Source organism: Formica exsecta, unplaced genomic scaffold (assembly GCF_003651465.1).
Source record: "Formica exsecta isolate Colony F162 unplaced genomic scaffold, ASM365146v1 scaffold223, whole genome shotgun sequence".
NCBI lineage: Eukaryota > Metazoa > Arthropoda > Insecta > Hymenoptera > Formicidae > Formica > Formica exsecta.
In genome coordinates this window covers 469596-485776 of record NW_021849528.1, presented here as the reverse complement: position 1 = coordinate 485776, position 16181 = coordinate 469596, and the positions used below count along the sequence as shown (strand labels likewise).

Here is a 16181-nt window from a genome sequence, read left to right as displayed (position 1 = left end):
ATACTATATTATAAATATATGTTTCGATTTAACAAAGCTTGAGACATTTTTCTATCGATATCTTTATTGTATATCCTTAGCATATAAGTATGTACATTGTACACCGTAAATATGTTTATAATAAATAAGCGCTAGCGTCTTATATAAAAAATCTTAAGCAATAAATAAATATTCACATTTTTTTTTCTTAGCGTTACCATTTTGTTACGCAAATTTATAATCAACCAGCGTTCCTGCCAGCGCATCTCGCTTAACTTTTCTTGAAAATAAAATTCTCTCTTTCTCTTTTATTCGTGAGATTACAATAACAACAGAATGCAAATCCTTAAGATCTCGCGCGTCGAGTATCGCGAACAAAAGTCTTTTCTCTTTCATCGGAGAATGAGAACAAGCGTCGGGAAAGATCGAGTTCCATTTAAGAAATTCAGGTTTCTACAATCGCAGTATATATATATATTTATATATATATAGATATAATGTATGTATATTTATATACATATGTGTATCACAGATCTTTCATAATATGATGCGGGAAAGAAATGTCAAAGAAGAACACCGTTCAGCGCCATGACCGATCGAATGATGACTTCGAGAAACAATCGTATCATATCGTTAGTAATTCAAGGTGTGCACTATAACGGCTATAATATCATTGTCATTTGGGGAGAGAACTTGTACATTCTAAATATCTGGTCGCGTATCGTACAATTATACACTGAGCGTGCACTTATAATTAACGAAGTGATGATAACGAAGGCTATAAACAGATCGATGATATGAATGATACCATCTTTTTCTCTCTCTTTCTTTCTCCTTCTCCTTTCTTCCTATCGCTAGTACAATTTAAAAAATAGCGATGTATTTATATAGATTTCTCTCTCTTTCTCATCCCTTCCGATTTTGCACGCACATACGCAGATCTTGTACCGCATGGTGACTTCGCACAAATCATTACGAGCTGAACGCGGATTGCTGCGAGGAAGTCGAGGGCAGAAAAAAAGATTCTGCGCCAGGTTTGACTACACAGGTGGTTTACCTGGCGGTAATCGGCTGATCGCGGCAGCAGAGCTGGCGGGATTGTAGACGTTATCCAGACCGTAGTACGATATGAGTGCCGACAGAGCATTCCGAACGCCGGCGGTGGCCAGCTGCGACCACCTCCCATGGGAACTGACGGCATCGTCGCCGGCGTACACCGCGTGCGCGTCGAAGTTACCCGGCCCGTGCGGCGCATTCGTATCTGCAAAAAAATGTGAGATCTGCAATAATAACGCGAGAAATATAGGGCTATCTCGTATCACAAACCTAAGAGAGGCGGGTTCAGTATGGGAAGATGCGGATCTAGTTGCCCGCCCGGTCGGGCATTCGCGGCAAGGCGAAGCTCAGCGCGCAGATCGCCCAACAATTGCACCACCTTTGGATCACTCTGCAAATATATATATTTATATAATAAATATTTAAAANNAATAAATCTATTTATATAGATACCTCAGTCTGGTCCGATCGAAGCGACAGAAGATCGTCGACACGAATTGGCTTTCCCTGATTCAAGGAATTTGTAAGAATCATCAGCCTCCGGGCGAGATTACTTTCGGTACACATTTCCGATGGCTGATTATCTCCCTTCAGATTCGATTGCGATTTGACGGGCGGTGAATTGTTAAAATAGTACGACGGTGTAGACACTATGTATGGTCCGCTCTGATTAAACAAATTATCTTCACCGTAATGACCTTCCGCAAGCCTGCTCGGATGTGAATTATAGCCTGCTTCCATTTTTAGTCGCTTAGAGGACCTGTAACAGAGTCACAGACCAAACGTGAAAATTCAATAGATATAAAAAATAACTTATTTTCCCCAACATGTATTTGTATACAATGAATGTGATGACGTTAATTTTTTTAGAAAATTCACACGAAATACAAGATTCACTGATGAAGAAAACTCTGATAACAATATTCTTTTTTAACTTTTTTTTAACTTTAAATTGTGAAATATGCACACAAATTTTTGCAGAAATTTTATGAGTATAATATTCGATTGCATTATTGACTGTAATCAAACATCGTCAAATTATTTTTATAATAATATAATAATAATAATAATTATAATAACAATAATAATAATAATAATAATATGAAGAAATATGAAGATCATGCAATTAATAAGCTGTACAAACGTATCTTAAAGCCAGTCCAATGCAATAGAATTACAGATATACATGCACATAACAATATATTAGCATAGAAATATATAATCATGTAACATTTTTATTTGTTATTATTTATTACGTAAAGCAACAATCGCATAGCGCAAGTATTTCTTCATTTAATGCATTGCTACAAATAGATTTTATGTTATATAAAACAGTATCATAAAGCAATTTGATTAATATTCGGTTAGCTAAGCACACATGAGAGTGGTTATATGATTCATGTACTTGATAGACATGATAATAAGATTGGACACTCTGGGCGTGAACACGTATTAAGATTTGGAACTTTCATTACCTATTATATATTCTTATAAGTGTTACAAAATTTGTCCATCTATTATTCAGCCACAATATTATATTATCTCCTGAAACATAATTTTCTCCTATTAGACATTATGTCAATTATCTTGTGCCTATAAATAATCCTGGATCCAAAATTTTATGTCATTTTCTACATATTCCACAATATGGATTATAACACTAGCTTCATTATGTATATGTTATGTATATGTGTATTATACATACATACATATATATATATATATATATATATATATATATATATATTTATATGTATATGTATATTTATATACTTATAAATTATTCTCATTATTTTACATTCTTATATAAATTTTTGCTACATAATTACAAGCATTATCTTGTGGAATACTCGTAATATTAACTACATCACTGGATTAACTATATCTTATATATATTGAATAATGAAACAGTATCCATCAACAATATAACTAAAAATATAATTTTTCTCTATGCATTACATACATTTGTATAGACAAACAATTATATAAACAAGTTTTTAAAATATAATATTTAAAAGAGAGAAAAACAATTTTAGAGAAATCTTATCAAAATATTAAACATTACAGCTTGATTATTAAAATTTCAGTTATTTTTTCCTAGGTATAATTTTTTATACTACACATTGACAATATACTAAAATTAATCATAGAACAAGTATGTATTTTACAAACGATTATCAGATTTTACGCGTTTGTTACATAGTATTTAATAAGAGTTATATATAAAAACATGTTACGTTTTAAAACATTATATTTTCCAAAGCATTTTACATGATTTATAAAAAAAAATATGTGTCTATCATATATACAAACATTATTTTATTATGAATATAATTCATATTCATATATTTTCAAATGTAATCTTTTACATTGTAGATTTCTTCGTAAAGAATACATTATAACATAAAAGACCAATTTTTATAAGATCAGTCTTTTTTTTAATTTTTAATATGTGTAGTGTATTTCTCTCTGAGATATAAATATACAATGTGCAGATTATCTCTTACACTGTGATTTATTGGTGCATTGAAAGCATTGCAAATTACATCAGAATTGAGAGATTTTATTATTTCCTACATAAATTCCTTCAAATCTCTGACAATTGTTTTTTTAATATATTTTTTTTTTTTTTTAAGAGAGGCAGGAAAGGATTTACATAGTTTGATTTATTAACTTTATTGTCATACTAAGTGTATGAGGTATTAGAAAACATCATACACTTTTTTTCGTATGTGAAATATACTATGCAATGATTTTGCAATAATTTATATCATTGTTCTTTTCCGATATACCATATATTATTAAAAAATAGCTTTAATATTACAAAAAAGATCAGAAGTTTTTATCATTATGCAGAAAAATGTATATATATATATATGTATACATATATATTAGTATATCATGTAAATACACATATACACATATAATCTATGTTCAATTCTTCTTGAATTCTATTAAAAAGTTTAATTTATCAGTTTAAATATCGTAAAATAGAGATGTGTGATCTTAATCTCATATTTTTTATATGCTATATTTAAACTGTTAGTATTGTGAATTTAATTTATTCTTAAAAACATGATTCAATACTTATATATGCATATAAAAAAACATGGAAATATATTCGCGTTTATTTCTACAGATAATAAATGGCAGAGAAAATTATAAAAACTGTCAGAATATTTGTGGAACAAGTAGAAATAATAACATATATTTTGTGATTATTTTACATGTATAGATCAGACAGTAAACGCTGATAAATAAGCATCATCCAAGATAATTGCCTGCAAGTATGTACTGCTTGCATTAGATTATTTCTTTGGAAAAATATTATTACCTATTTCGAGCACAAAAATTAAGGGGCGCATTAGAATTAAAGAATTAAATAATAAAATGTTTTAATCGCATTAAAGATTCAATAGAATAATTGCCCATAGAGATATTTAGGCAAATGTCTTTGGATGCCTTATGTATATTACATTTTTTACATTGCTATTACATTAGAGAACATCCAAAGACTAAATTTCATCCTAAAAATAGTATCACTTAACATAACGCAAAAAAAAAAGAAAAAAAGAAGAAAGATAGCGTAAATAATGTACACAATGATTCATCATTCATATATTGAAACTCATATCGCGTAATTATCTATAATACGAATCACTAAACTGTAATACAGTTATTAGAGGGATGACTAAAATATAATATGCCATGAATGCTTGAATAAATTGGATCAAATATAAATAAAATTATACATTAATGGAATTAAAATTAATATCTTCATGCGACTCATTCATTCATCATACATTTAGTCTTCATCTCCTCGTATTCTCGTCCTCTTCGGTCTTCCTACAGCATATTTCCTTTGTACCTGTACATTGCCTATATTTACACTATAGAGCTCGGCTCGGAGCTCGTTTATTTGCGCAGGTTGTCGTTTTATCCTCTACCTATAGGTATAAATTGGATAGTTTCTTATGAAAAGTAACAATAAGAAAGAGAGAAAGAGAGAGAAATCACGCATTGAGACGTGATCTCCGTATTTATTTACAATCAAATGGTTATTTGTTTCAACCATACTTTCTACCATTTTTGGTTGAATATAAAATGCATTATAAATATTTATATATATTAACATAGAGATGTTAAACAAATCTCTTTGTAAGAGAATCTACATCTATATGCACGTGCGCACAAATTGTATATGAATAGTTTCATTTTGATATATTATGTATTCGCGCGTGCATCGTATATTTTCTTCGTTTTTTTCGCAGAATGCAGATATACATTCATGTATACATATACTAATATATATATATATACACACATATATCTTTCTGCTCGTACAATATATTGATGGGTATGTACATGTATATTAATTAGATTATAGCTGCATAAACTGTGATAACTTAATTTTTACAATTATTCTTAGAATCGAATGGTAGACTGAATCACAGTGATTACTAGGATATATACTTTTCTCTCATGTAAATAGATGTTTGTACCATATTAGTAGTGATTATATGAGGAATTATATGGATAAGCTACGATAATATAGTTATAACATTCTCATTGTAATTATTTCAAATAGTTCCACACATGGGAACAGGGAAGTGAGGCAAATAATTAACCCTTTAACTACAAATGCAAGCTAACATTTTATAGCTGAAATTTAAAAATTTTTTGCAATAGAAACAAACAAGATTTTAAATAATTAATCAATTGACTTTTGCATATCGTTCTTTTATTACTAATTGATGTGAAAATAATATAAAGTCATAATTGCGTATTACATTCCTATTCCATTTGTTTGAAATCTTAAAAGAAAGCAGTTTTACGTGCAAGTAGCCAAAGGGTTAAACAATATAACATATTTCTTTATGATAAGTTATCATCGCTGGGAAATTTTTCGTATTTAAATATGTCTCACACAGGCAGTCTATAAAATCAAATCGTTTATAAACAATAAACATTTTCTGCAGAGCGAAGCAGCACGAATAGAGAACGACGTTTCGTGCTTCTCTATTTTCCATTGTTCTGCGCTATTGCCATCGTCGTTTCGAACGACTGTGAACGAAACTAAAATTAACTTGTTGATTCATTAGGTTAAAAGGAAGGAAGATTGGCATGCGAATGAGGATCGACAGGAACACACAGAAATATATAACTGCTCTCCTTCTTTCGATATCGCTCCACGCTTTTCAAGAAAGATTCGTCTGACAATGCAACTTTTCGCTAAAGAAAATAAAGGCCAAGCACAACTCGTCGTACACAGCCGTCTACGTGTGTAAGCAAATTAGTTTTCTGGTAACGGCGCTGGGATATACGTGTCTCAGCAACTCGTGGATTAGATTTTTCTTTATCTGTTTTACTCACCCTCCGACATCTGATAGATCGTCCTTGTGGGGACCTCCTTTATTCGGGAAGGGAAGGAGAGGCATCTTCGCCGCAGCACTTTCTTGCTGCTCCCTTAACAAGCGTTTCCGCTTTTTACTCCAGAGCTCATGACAATCTTGCCAAGTTGGAAGCTGCGGCGCTGGCATCCTAATATATCGTGAAAGCGGGATGTATTTTACGAATAAAATTTTAATAGAGAAATAATTTTCAAAACAGAAAGCTGATGCGAAAAGATAATATATTTTTGACTATATAAGCATGGACTGTTAATAGACTGCATATCTTATAATATAAAGCTGAGCAAAATATATTTTCAAGTATATAACGCTCGTTTGATTAAATAAATCCGCACGAGATCAAATGTCCAATTATGCTTTACATTCAAATTTTGCAAGTTTCTTTTAATTTTAATTTTTGATAAAATGTTCACTAATATATCTTGTACTTTATTTTATTCGGTGATAAGCGGCATATTGGCCAAAGTTTTCGGTTTTATAATTGATATTTGATCTGCGCAAAGCAAGTTTAATCTTACAAGCCATGTACGCACAGTAAAATATACAGTAAAATCCCTCTATTCATTATTACTATCAAGTTGTCTTCCTATTCTGAAATTTTCATCAATTTCCATTCTGTTCTAATGGCATATGTATGCAGAATGAAAATGTTTGTTACATGCTCTGTTCTACTTTCTTTCTCACTATACACTATAGTCACATAGTAAATATACATTGGGAGAATAGCTCAAAGAGAGAAATCCAGTTTACAAAAAGAAACGAGTGATCTAGAATAGTGGAATTTTACTGTATATTTAATTTTTTTGAATTCTTGATTAACTGCAATATTTGACGTCGCGGGAATATAGGAATTAACAGTTCATACTTATATAGTCAAAGGATAACATACTGTTCAGGCTGAACATTCTTCAGCCAAGCGCTCTTGAGCGCATCAGCTGCCGTTATTCGCTTCTCGGGATCTAATTCCAACATCTTATCGAGAAGATCCAAGGCTGGCCCTGGCATAAACGCAAAATCCTCTCTCAGACGTCTTCTATGCTGCTTTTTTGGCTTAAGTGTATGCCAATGCGGCAGTTTTATCACAGAAGGCCAGACAGCAGGAGTGGGCGTTCCACAAACTCTTGAAATCATCTCTAGCTGCATCAAATCTACATTGGCCTGCAGTAAAAAATTACTAATATTAATAACAAATTAACGTTAATCTCTTTTTTGTCCAGCTTAATGGATAATTACGAGATGCGTATAATATTTACCTGAAATAACGGTTTCTTCGAAAACAATTCTCCCAAGATACATCCACAACTCCACACGTCAATTGCGGGCCCGTAACGTTCTTCCCCTAGCAAAAGTTCGGGAGGTCTGTACCATAGAGTGATCACTTTATTGGTGTACGGCCTCTGTCTGTCCTCTGCATTGTATAGTCGTGCCAAACCAAAGTCGGCCAACTTAACTTCGCCCCTAATCAAAATCGTACGATTATATCTAACGATTACCAGCGAAACAAATAATTCGTTAGAGAACACACACGCACTTATTATTCATCAATATGTTCGAGCACTTAATATCTCGATGCAGAAAATTTTTACTATGACAATAATTCAAGCCATCCAGCAACTGCTTCATGATACTGGCGTTATTCATCTCGTTGAAATCCACCATGCCGGATTCCAGTAGGCCCATTAAATCATGGTCCATATATTCAAAAACTAAGTAAAAGGAACCTTTATCCTGAAACATAAGGAACAATCATACATAACTAGTTTCGGAAACTAGCAGTATATGCTAGTAGAGGTATTCCGTACTCTCGTTTGTCAGACACTAAAAATATTGTTTGCGATAGTTACATTAACACAAATTAATGATATCTCATATATAATTGACTGTGTATATGTACACGCGCGTGTACAATATCCTATGTACTCGCTGCTATATGTGCGCGCAATTTATTCTATATTTATAATACTTTTTAAAAAGTAAAATAGCGACAAAAATATATTGTAGTATGGAATGCCACTACAGAGATTGCACATAACTTTAGGCAAAAAAATACCTTCCGGAAGTCCAGCGCATCTTGCTTATCGGTGACTATTTCCCTAAGATTAACAATATTTTTGTGGTTCAGCTGCCGCAGAATCTTTATTTCTCTAACCGCCGTGACGGGGAAGCCCTCCTTCTCGTTTTCCAGGCGAACCTTTTTCAAGGCTACTAGCACGCCGGCTCGTTTGTCTCGCGCCTTGTACACTTGCCCGTAAGTACCTTCTCCGATTTGCGCTATAAACTCAAACACGTCGACGCATCGTTCGCCCCAATCTTTACCGCCAGAGGCTGACATGGGAGCGTGACAGTTTCGCGATCCTCTGCGCTTTAATATTTTCGGTCTCTTCAGCTTGGGCTTTGGCGCCACTCGTTCGATTTTCAAACGCGGCGGCGTCGCATTCGGATCGTCTTCGCCGCTCAAATCTTCCGACCCAGGTACGACTATAGAAGCAATCGACGATAAGTTGAAATTAAGATGTACAAAATGTAAAAAACAAAAAAAAACTTACCTGGTGGCATCGGCAGATCCTTGATGCTCTTCTTCTGCGGTGGTTTCGGCGTAGTTGCCGTCGAAAATTTGGATTGCGTTTTGCTGGGAGGGGTTGGAGAACGACTCGGCGGCGAATCTATGCTCTCCAAATCGTTTTGATTGATGCCGGGTGGCAATGGTAATCTCTTCAGACTTTTGGTCGTGAATGTTACTATGGGAGGTTTGGGAGGATCCACCGATTTCAGTGGTACAAGATTGTTATGTGGATTGAATTTGGACATGATATTGGGCGCCGGAACAGGAATCGGCGGAATGGGTGGCGGAGGAACAGACATGTTGGGTAGAATCGGCGCTGATGGAATTGGCGGCACCGACATGGGCACGACAGGCGTAGACACTTGCGGTAAGACTGTCGACGCAATCTCGGCGGATTGCGGCAGTGGTGGCGGGGGCGGTGGTGGCGGTTGTACACCTGGGGCGGGAGTCGGAAAATTCGGGCTGTGCGACATGGTGATCGGACAATTATTGGATGGCATCGATGATGATGATGATGATAAATTGGGTGAAGTATGTATAATTGTGTGAGGAGCAAGCGGGTTCGCCACCGCAGACGTCGAATTAGACGCAGCTGCGATCGATTGACCTATAGGTGGCAATGGCGGTGTTTTGCCCGCTAGAGCGCCGTCATCGCTTGTCGTCGGAACGGGAATATCGACGACGTCGACTGTGCTCTCTGAAGCCCTCGCTTGTTGCTCCTTGTGATTTATAGATCTATCCTTATTGTCAGTGGAAGTTTTATTCTCGGAGGACACGTTGCCGCCGCTGTCGTCTCTCTCGTCGGTGCCTTCTATAATTTGCACCTCGTCCTGATTCACGGCCTTTTCCTTCGCGGCCTGCAACTTTTTGTACGCCAATTCTCTCATGTTTCGATCTTTTACGAGCTCCGCAAATAGACTAGTCTCACTAATCTTTGCTTGCACTCGGAGATTTCGAGCGGTGATGCTCGACGGACTCCTAGCTCGCGATCTATGAGGGGAAGGAGAAGGTATTCGGGGACGCGGACTTTTCGATTTATGTTTTCTCAACAATTTGTGAGATTTGCTGGGTGAGCGTGATTTCTTCGGAGTGCGACTCCTCCTGCGCGAACGCGATCTCGAACGAGACAGCTTTCGCCATCTTCCTTGCGGACTGCGGGACCGCGACCGAGACAGAGGCAAATGTAATCTGAAATAGGTAAAAATTTATCACGCCTGAAGGTATTATGAGAAATTTACTTATTTATATATATTATACGTCTTGATATATATATATATATATACATATACATACATACATACATACATATATAAAATCACAAATAGATAAACGAAAGAATACCTGCTTCCGGTGGGGCTTCTAGTCGATCTCGATTTCCGCTTGTCCCGTCTATCCTTGTCGTGATGTCGGTGGCGTCGATCAGACTCGTCTCGTCTTCTGCGCTTAGGAGAACTGACACTGTCCGTTCTCCGCCTGTGACTGCCTACGGGGCTTGGACTAAACTCTCGTCGTCTAATCGTGGTAGGACTCGGACTGTGCCTGAGTCTATGGAGCACCGGAGTAGGACTAAAGTCTCTTCTTCGCGGCGGCGGACTGTGATCTCTGCGTCTCGATGGTGGGCTCGGGCTATGCGGTCTTCTGCGGCTCGAACCAATGGGTGCGGGACTCATACTGGTACGCCGCATCGCGTGAATACTGGGACTGCGTTTTTGTCGATCGGGACTGCCGTGTTTCGGCACAGCGGACATGACCTTATTCAAGTTCTCCGGCGTCGTGGCACGCGGAGGCAGTAGCGGCGTGTGCGGCGATTCCGTCTGCCGTGTCGGTAGAAGTGACGGTGGTGTTACGTTTCGAGATGTCTGCCTTGACATCTCCAGCTCCACGTCGTCACTGGGACACCTATGCTCCTGCGGAGTTGCCGGCGAGATCGGCGATGTGCTATCCTTCAATGGCAACGGCGGAGATTCCGACCAATTTGTGGTGCCGGCAGTGACTGATGGTTGCTTCTCATGATCCGGGCTCAGAATAATGTCCTCGACAACAACGTGATGCGGGCTTACGCTGTCGGAATGTCTCTTGGATTTTCTCTTTTTCTTCTTTCCCGAATTCGACAACGGGCTCAGACTTCTCTTCTTCTTCTTTTCACGTTTGTGTTTCTTTTCCTTTCGTCGAGCGTATCGTCTCGATTCCTCCTCGTATTCCGGCGTCGTTGCACCGTGCATCGTCGTCGGCTGCTGTTGCTCGTTCGGCGAGGAGTAACGCCTGCTGATGGCGTGTCGATGTTGAACCGGTGGTGAGGGCGACAGACTGATGGGCGATGCTCCGAGAGTACGGGGTACCGGACTACCGCCATAATACCGCCTTTGAAGGAGCGATTCAGGTACTTCCCCATCCGTATAGCTATTGGCGCGACTGTCTTCCGATTGTATCTCTCCCGCTTCTGGCTCCGAGAGATCCTCGCTACTCACGTCGGAATACTCGACCAACGGTTTAACGACCGACGAAGCTACAGTCGGCACGTTTTCCAATGACTTGTCGCGTGAACGTTTCTTCTTCTTTTTTCCAGAATTCTTGCTCTTTCCATGCCGTCTGTGTCGCTTATCAGCACCATCAAAGCTGTGTCGATTCACGTCGCTGCTCGTGCTGCCTCTTCTTCGCGAGCGAAATCTCCCATTACGTTCGGCCCGTTCGATATCACGAGTGCTGGGCATGTCACCTACTAAAAATAAGACAGATATTAATATATATAATATATGTAGTAATCTCACAAATATCATTCGTATTTCTTTTAATGCATTAACATGATAATAGAGTCAAATTGTTGCAGGCAAATAAAAATTAGATAACAACCTCGCATATATGTTATCATTTGTCACACAGATATATTGCTATAAATTTATAAGATGTGTATGTGTGTGTATATGTATATAAATATATATATATATATATGAATTTAATCAAATATTTCTGCGAGTATATACGCAGTTTTTTTATTGGTCAAACATATAAACTCTACATATACAATAACATTCTATTCCAGAGCACTGGAGGTGGCTTTACATCGCTGCAATTGTCAACAGTCATCATTGAGGCTCTGTGGGCAGGGGAAGATATCTCGGCAGGAACGGGCCACGAGATTCCTTCCGGCTTACCCTGACATCAGTACAAATGCAATAACAATCGAAAATGACGATATCGCTCCGATGTGCCCCGACACAGTCTCGAGGTCGATCGTCATGGATATATACACTCACGATATACACTCGCGCTCAACAATCATACACGTACGCACACGCGTCCGCGCTCGCTCACGCACACATCGATGTACGTATATGGGCGATATCGCGGAATGACGCGATTATCTTGCGTGCAAGAGAGCGAGCGAACGAGCGAGCGGTCGCGTTTATGCTACCCGGATCGAGGATGGGCGAGAATATTATTCGGCGGAAAGCGCGGCAGGGAAAATTGGCGATCGATAACAGGAAGTGACAAACGCGTGGTCACGAATTTCTCGAACGAGCCAGCGCGGCCGCCATTTCTCTAGCACGGACTCGCCCAGTTTCTTCTTCCAGGGGGGATAAGAAAATTCGACCACGACGACGACTCGTCCGAGAAATCGTGCGATGGTAATTCATACTCACGTGCGATGTATATCCTGCAACGTCGTGGCGAGCCTCGGTGTCCTTCGCATCAGGCCCGAAATCAGCACCAGTAGAATCGACGTGAGCGCGTAACGGTCGTCCCGTTCTCGTCGTAGTTGCCGTTCCTCGCACGTAGCAATTTCAGCACATATTTCGCGGACGACCGGTGCGTTTTGGCCAAAAATTAATCTCTATCGCGATCGTACGGCGCTCAGGCGATCATATTTTTATGATTCCGGCGGCCGATCGCATCATATCGCATGTATTTTCTTTGGATTGGATTTCGGCTCGATCATAAAATCCTAGCTCGACCGAGTGGAAGCCATTTACCATTTGGCACGTCATATCGACGTGACGTAACGACTGCGCATAGTGCCGCCGCGATGCGGTGGAATGCGACAAGTCACTAGAGATCTAAAGGAATTCCCCGATACTCGCGACCCTGCGTCTTGTAGAACGCTCGGATTGGATCGCTCCAAATCCGACGAGCCAATAAAGTCATTGGAACCTGGAACTTTTGGGATCTTTGAAATTTTACGCAGAGAATCTGTGACCAATGAGAATGACCAATGACACGTTAAATCTTTATCGAGGCAAGCTAATCGTCATTCACACGTATCCATTCTCTTTCTGAAGAGGATGGCAATTGAGTGAAAAAAAAAGACGAAATGTTATTCTCGTCATTGTAAATGTCATTCACATTCTTCATTCAATGTTACGAAAGTTTCGAAGCGTTTGATTAACCAATCAAAACAAAGAAAATTGCTCCTTTTGTCTTAATTGGTCAAACAAATGATTCAAAATTTTAATAGCGTCAAACGAAACGCTTTACAATTATTGATAAATTATACTATTCAATCAATGGAGACTTTTATAACATTTGTTCCCATATTTGCTATTTTTTTTTCAAACGATAGGTCAGATATATATGGATATATGTACGCTACTTATCGATATGATCCTTACGCTACTGCGCATGCGCGAAATATTTCTCCGCGAGTTTATTCTTTTCGCGGACAAACGTAACCTATAACATAAATTCTTTACAAGCAAACAATTGTGTAAGAAAAATACAAACGCGATCGTTAATTCGACTGTCTACCAAGGAGAAACCAGGTCGCGAGAAAGCTCGAGAAGATGGGCGAACGCTATAATATTCACAGTCAATTGGAGCATCTGCAGTCAAAGTATATCGGCACAGGACACGCGGATACGACCAAGTTCGAATGGCTGGTGAATCAGCACCGGGATTCTTGCAGTTCGTACATGGGTCATTACGATCTACTCAACTTCTTCGCGATCGCCGAGAACGAAGCCAAGGCGCGAGTTAGATTCAATCTTATGGAGAAGATGCTGCAACCTTGCGGACCGCCACCCGAGAAGCCAGAGGACTAAATCGTGTGTCCCTTTCTCGTGTTTTTTTCCTCGAGTGATTAAAAAAAAAAAACTGCATTATTAATCGCACAATTGTTGTTTCGAGGAAGATTAAACTTGAGTGAAAATTTCATTAGATACGAATATTATGTGTGTTGTGCGGTAGGCACGATTTTCTCTTTCGTCGACTGTTGTATGCAACGTGGATATATAACCTCAATCATACATTAACGAGGAAATACATTAAGACATTTTTATATATAATCTTGCTTTGTTATTCATATATAAATTGATATATAACAAGAATTTATAATTTATCATCGATAGCTGTATCAAGAGAAATAAGGCAACCAAGATGCCTATCTCTTGTTCCACAAAATGTGGGAGAGATGCTATTTTAAAGGTAAAAATTTTCACAAAATTTTGCTACTTGAAAAAATTTATATAATAAATTGTTACTATTAAATGTAATTAAAAAAAATTTGTCTCTTTTAGAGGCCAAAAACTGGCGATACATTGTGCAAAGATTGTTTCTTCTTAGCATTTGAGACTGAGATTCATGATACAATTGTCAACGGTAAACTATTCAAGCCTGGTAACAAAGTCGCCATTGGAGCATCAGGTGGAAAAGATTCCACTGTACTTGCATATGTTTTAAAAACACTAAATGAAAGATACAAATATGGATTAGATCTATTTCTTTTATCCATTGATGAAGGAATTACTGGTATATAGCATAAAAAAAAATATATATATATATATATATATAAATTTTTTCATAATACATATTTTATATAAAATGTATTATTATGTAGGATATAGGGACGATAGTTTGAAAACTGTCGCACAGAACAGAGATGATTATGGCATTCCACTTAAAATCTTATCATACAAAGAATTATATGGATGGACAATGGATTCTATAGTTGCAGAGGTACAATACATTTAATAACTTCTATACATTCAAAAATTCTAGTTAAATACATTGTGATAGAATACATAATTGTATTTTAGATTGGCCGGAAAAACAATTGCACATTTTGTGGTGTTTTTCGGAGACAAGCACTGGACAGAGGTGCTGCAATTTTGGGGGTAGATTGTATTGTGACTGGTCATAATGCAGATGATATCGCTGAAACGGTGTTAATGAATGTCTTAAGAGGCGATATTGCTCGACTGCAGAGATGTACATCTGTAATCACTGTAAGAATATACTATTGTGCATATATGCAATAGCGAAATCTCAATAAATCAGAGACTGATATGTAAATATGTTAATACAGACAGGTGCAGATTCCATCATGCGTTGTAAGCCACTGAAATATGCATATGAAAAAGAAATTGTCATGTATGCATATTTTAAGCATCTAGTATATTTCTCTACAGAATGTATATATGCTCCAAATGCTTATAGAGGTCATGCACGGGCTTTTCTAAAGGATTTGGAGAAAATGAGACCTTCATCCATTATAGACATAATACATTCAGGTAAGAATTTCTTATTATATTTTATTGTAATATTAAAACATTTCTATTATGTAAATTGAAGATAATGTTATTATTATTTTCTATTTGTTACATATTAGGCGAGCAGTTGCAAGTGAACAATAATGTAAAGATGCCAGAAAGAAGGAATTGTACTCGATGTGGATTTGTTTCAAGTCAAGAAATATGTAAAGCTTGCGTTTTATTGGAAGGTTTGAATAGAGGGCTGCCAAAACTTGGTATTGGCAAATCTAATAAAGCTAAGAAGATAATGAGTTTGGACATAAATAAGAGAAATGAACAGGAAAATATAGATTTTTAAGGTTTTCATGTATCTAAATATATAGCACAGGCTATATACAATATATATTGTTACAGAAAATATTTCTTTTATTTCTCTTTCATTGCACTTATTGATGAAAAAAATATTTTACTGTTGGTACATTTGAGATGATAATAAATTATCAAATAATAAGTTATGAAACAAAGGATTATTATATATATATACATAGTCTTAAAATTGATGCTAACAAAAATAATATATATTTTTTTGTGATAAACACTCTTCTCATATATATTAACATTGCATATTAAATACCGCATATTGATAAAAATTAATACACATGTACAAGTTAAATTTTTATCTATGAATAATAAAGCTACATATATATA

The 16181-nt window shown here is 36.9% G+C and overlaps 3 protein-coding genes across 13 annotated transcripts; 2 read left to right on the top strand and 1 right to left on the bottom strand.

Annotated features, from left to right (window-relative positions):
- Window positions 1-46: 46 nt before the first annotated feature.
- LOC115235497 (cyclin-dependent kinase 12) lies at window positions 47-13011 on the bottom strand. 11 transcript variants are annotated; one of them, XM_029807333.1, is made up of 11 exons: window positions 12651-13011; window positions 10351-11728; window positions 8993-10197; window positions 8497-8924; window positions 7978-8174; window positions 7700-7904; window positions 7336-7604; window positions 6409-6576; window positions 1489-1795; window positions 1306-1426; window positions 47-1240 (listed from the first exon to the last, which is right to left on the bottom strand). In XM_029807333.1, exons 2-11 carry the CDS (start codon window positions 11718-11720, stop codon window positions 1020-1022), a joined length of 4491 nt encoding a protein of 1496 aa, XP_029663193.1. In that variant the 5' UTR covers window positions 11721-11728; window positions 12651-13011; the 3' UTR covers window positions 47-1019. The 11 variants fall into 11 exon arrangements, with proteins under 11 accessions (XP_029663193.1, XP_029663195.1, XP_029663197.1 ...); XM_029807335.1 differs by having other exon boundaries at window positions 10351-11725; XM_029807337.1 differs by lacking the exon at window positions 12651-13011 and adding an exon at window positions 12038-12632 and having other exon boundaries at window positions 10351-11725.
- A 607-nt stretch (window positions 13012-13618) lies between these two features.
- LOC115235490 (splicing factor 3B subunit 5) lies at window positions 13619-14097 on the top strand. The gene has a single exon (XM_029807326.1). It carries the CDS (start codon window positions 13788-13790, stop codon window positions 14043-14045), a length of 258 nt encoding a protein of 85 aa, XP_029663186.1. The 5' UTR covers window positions 13619-13787; the 3' UTR covers window positions 14046-14097.
- On the top strand, window positions 13944-15997 carry LOC115235489 (cytoplasmic tRNA 2-thiolation protein 1). The gene is made up of 6 exons (XM_029807324.1): window positions 13944-14427; window positions 14520-14751; window positions 14840-14958; window positions 15039-15227; window positions 15308-15512; window positions 15611-15997. The coding sequence occupies exons 1-6, from the start codon at window positions 14380-14382 to the stop codon at window positions 15829-15831; spliced, it is 1014 nt and encodes a 337-aa protein (XP_029663184.1). The 5' UTR covers window positions 13944-14379; the 3' UTR covers window positions 15832-15997.
- The last annotated feature ends 184 nt before the right edge of the window (window positions 15998-16181 follow it).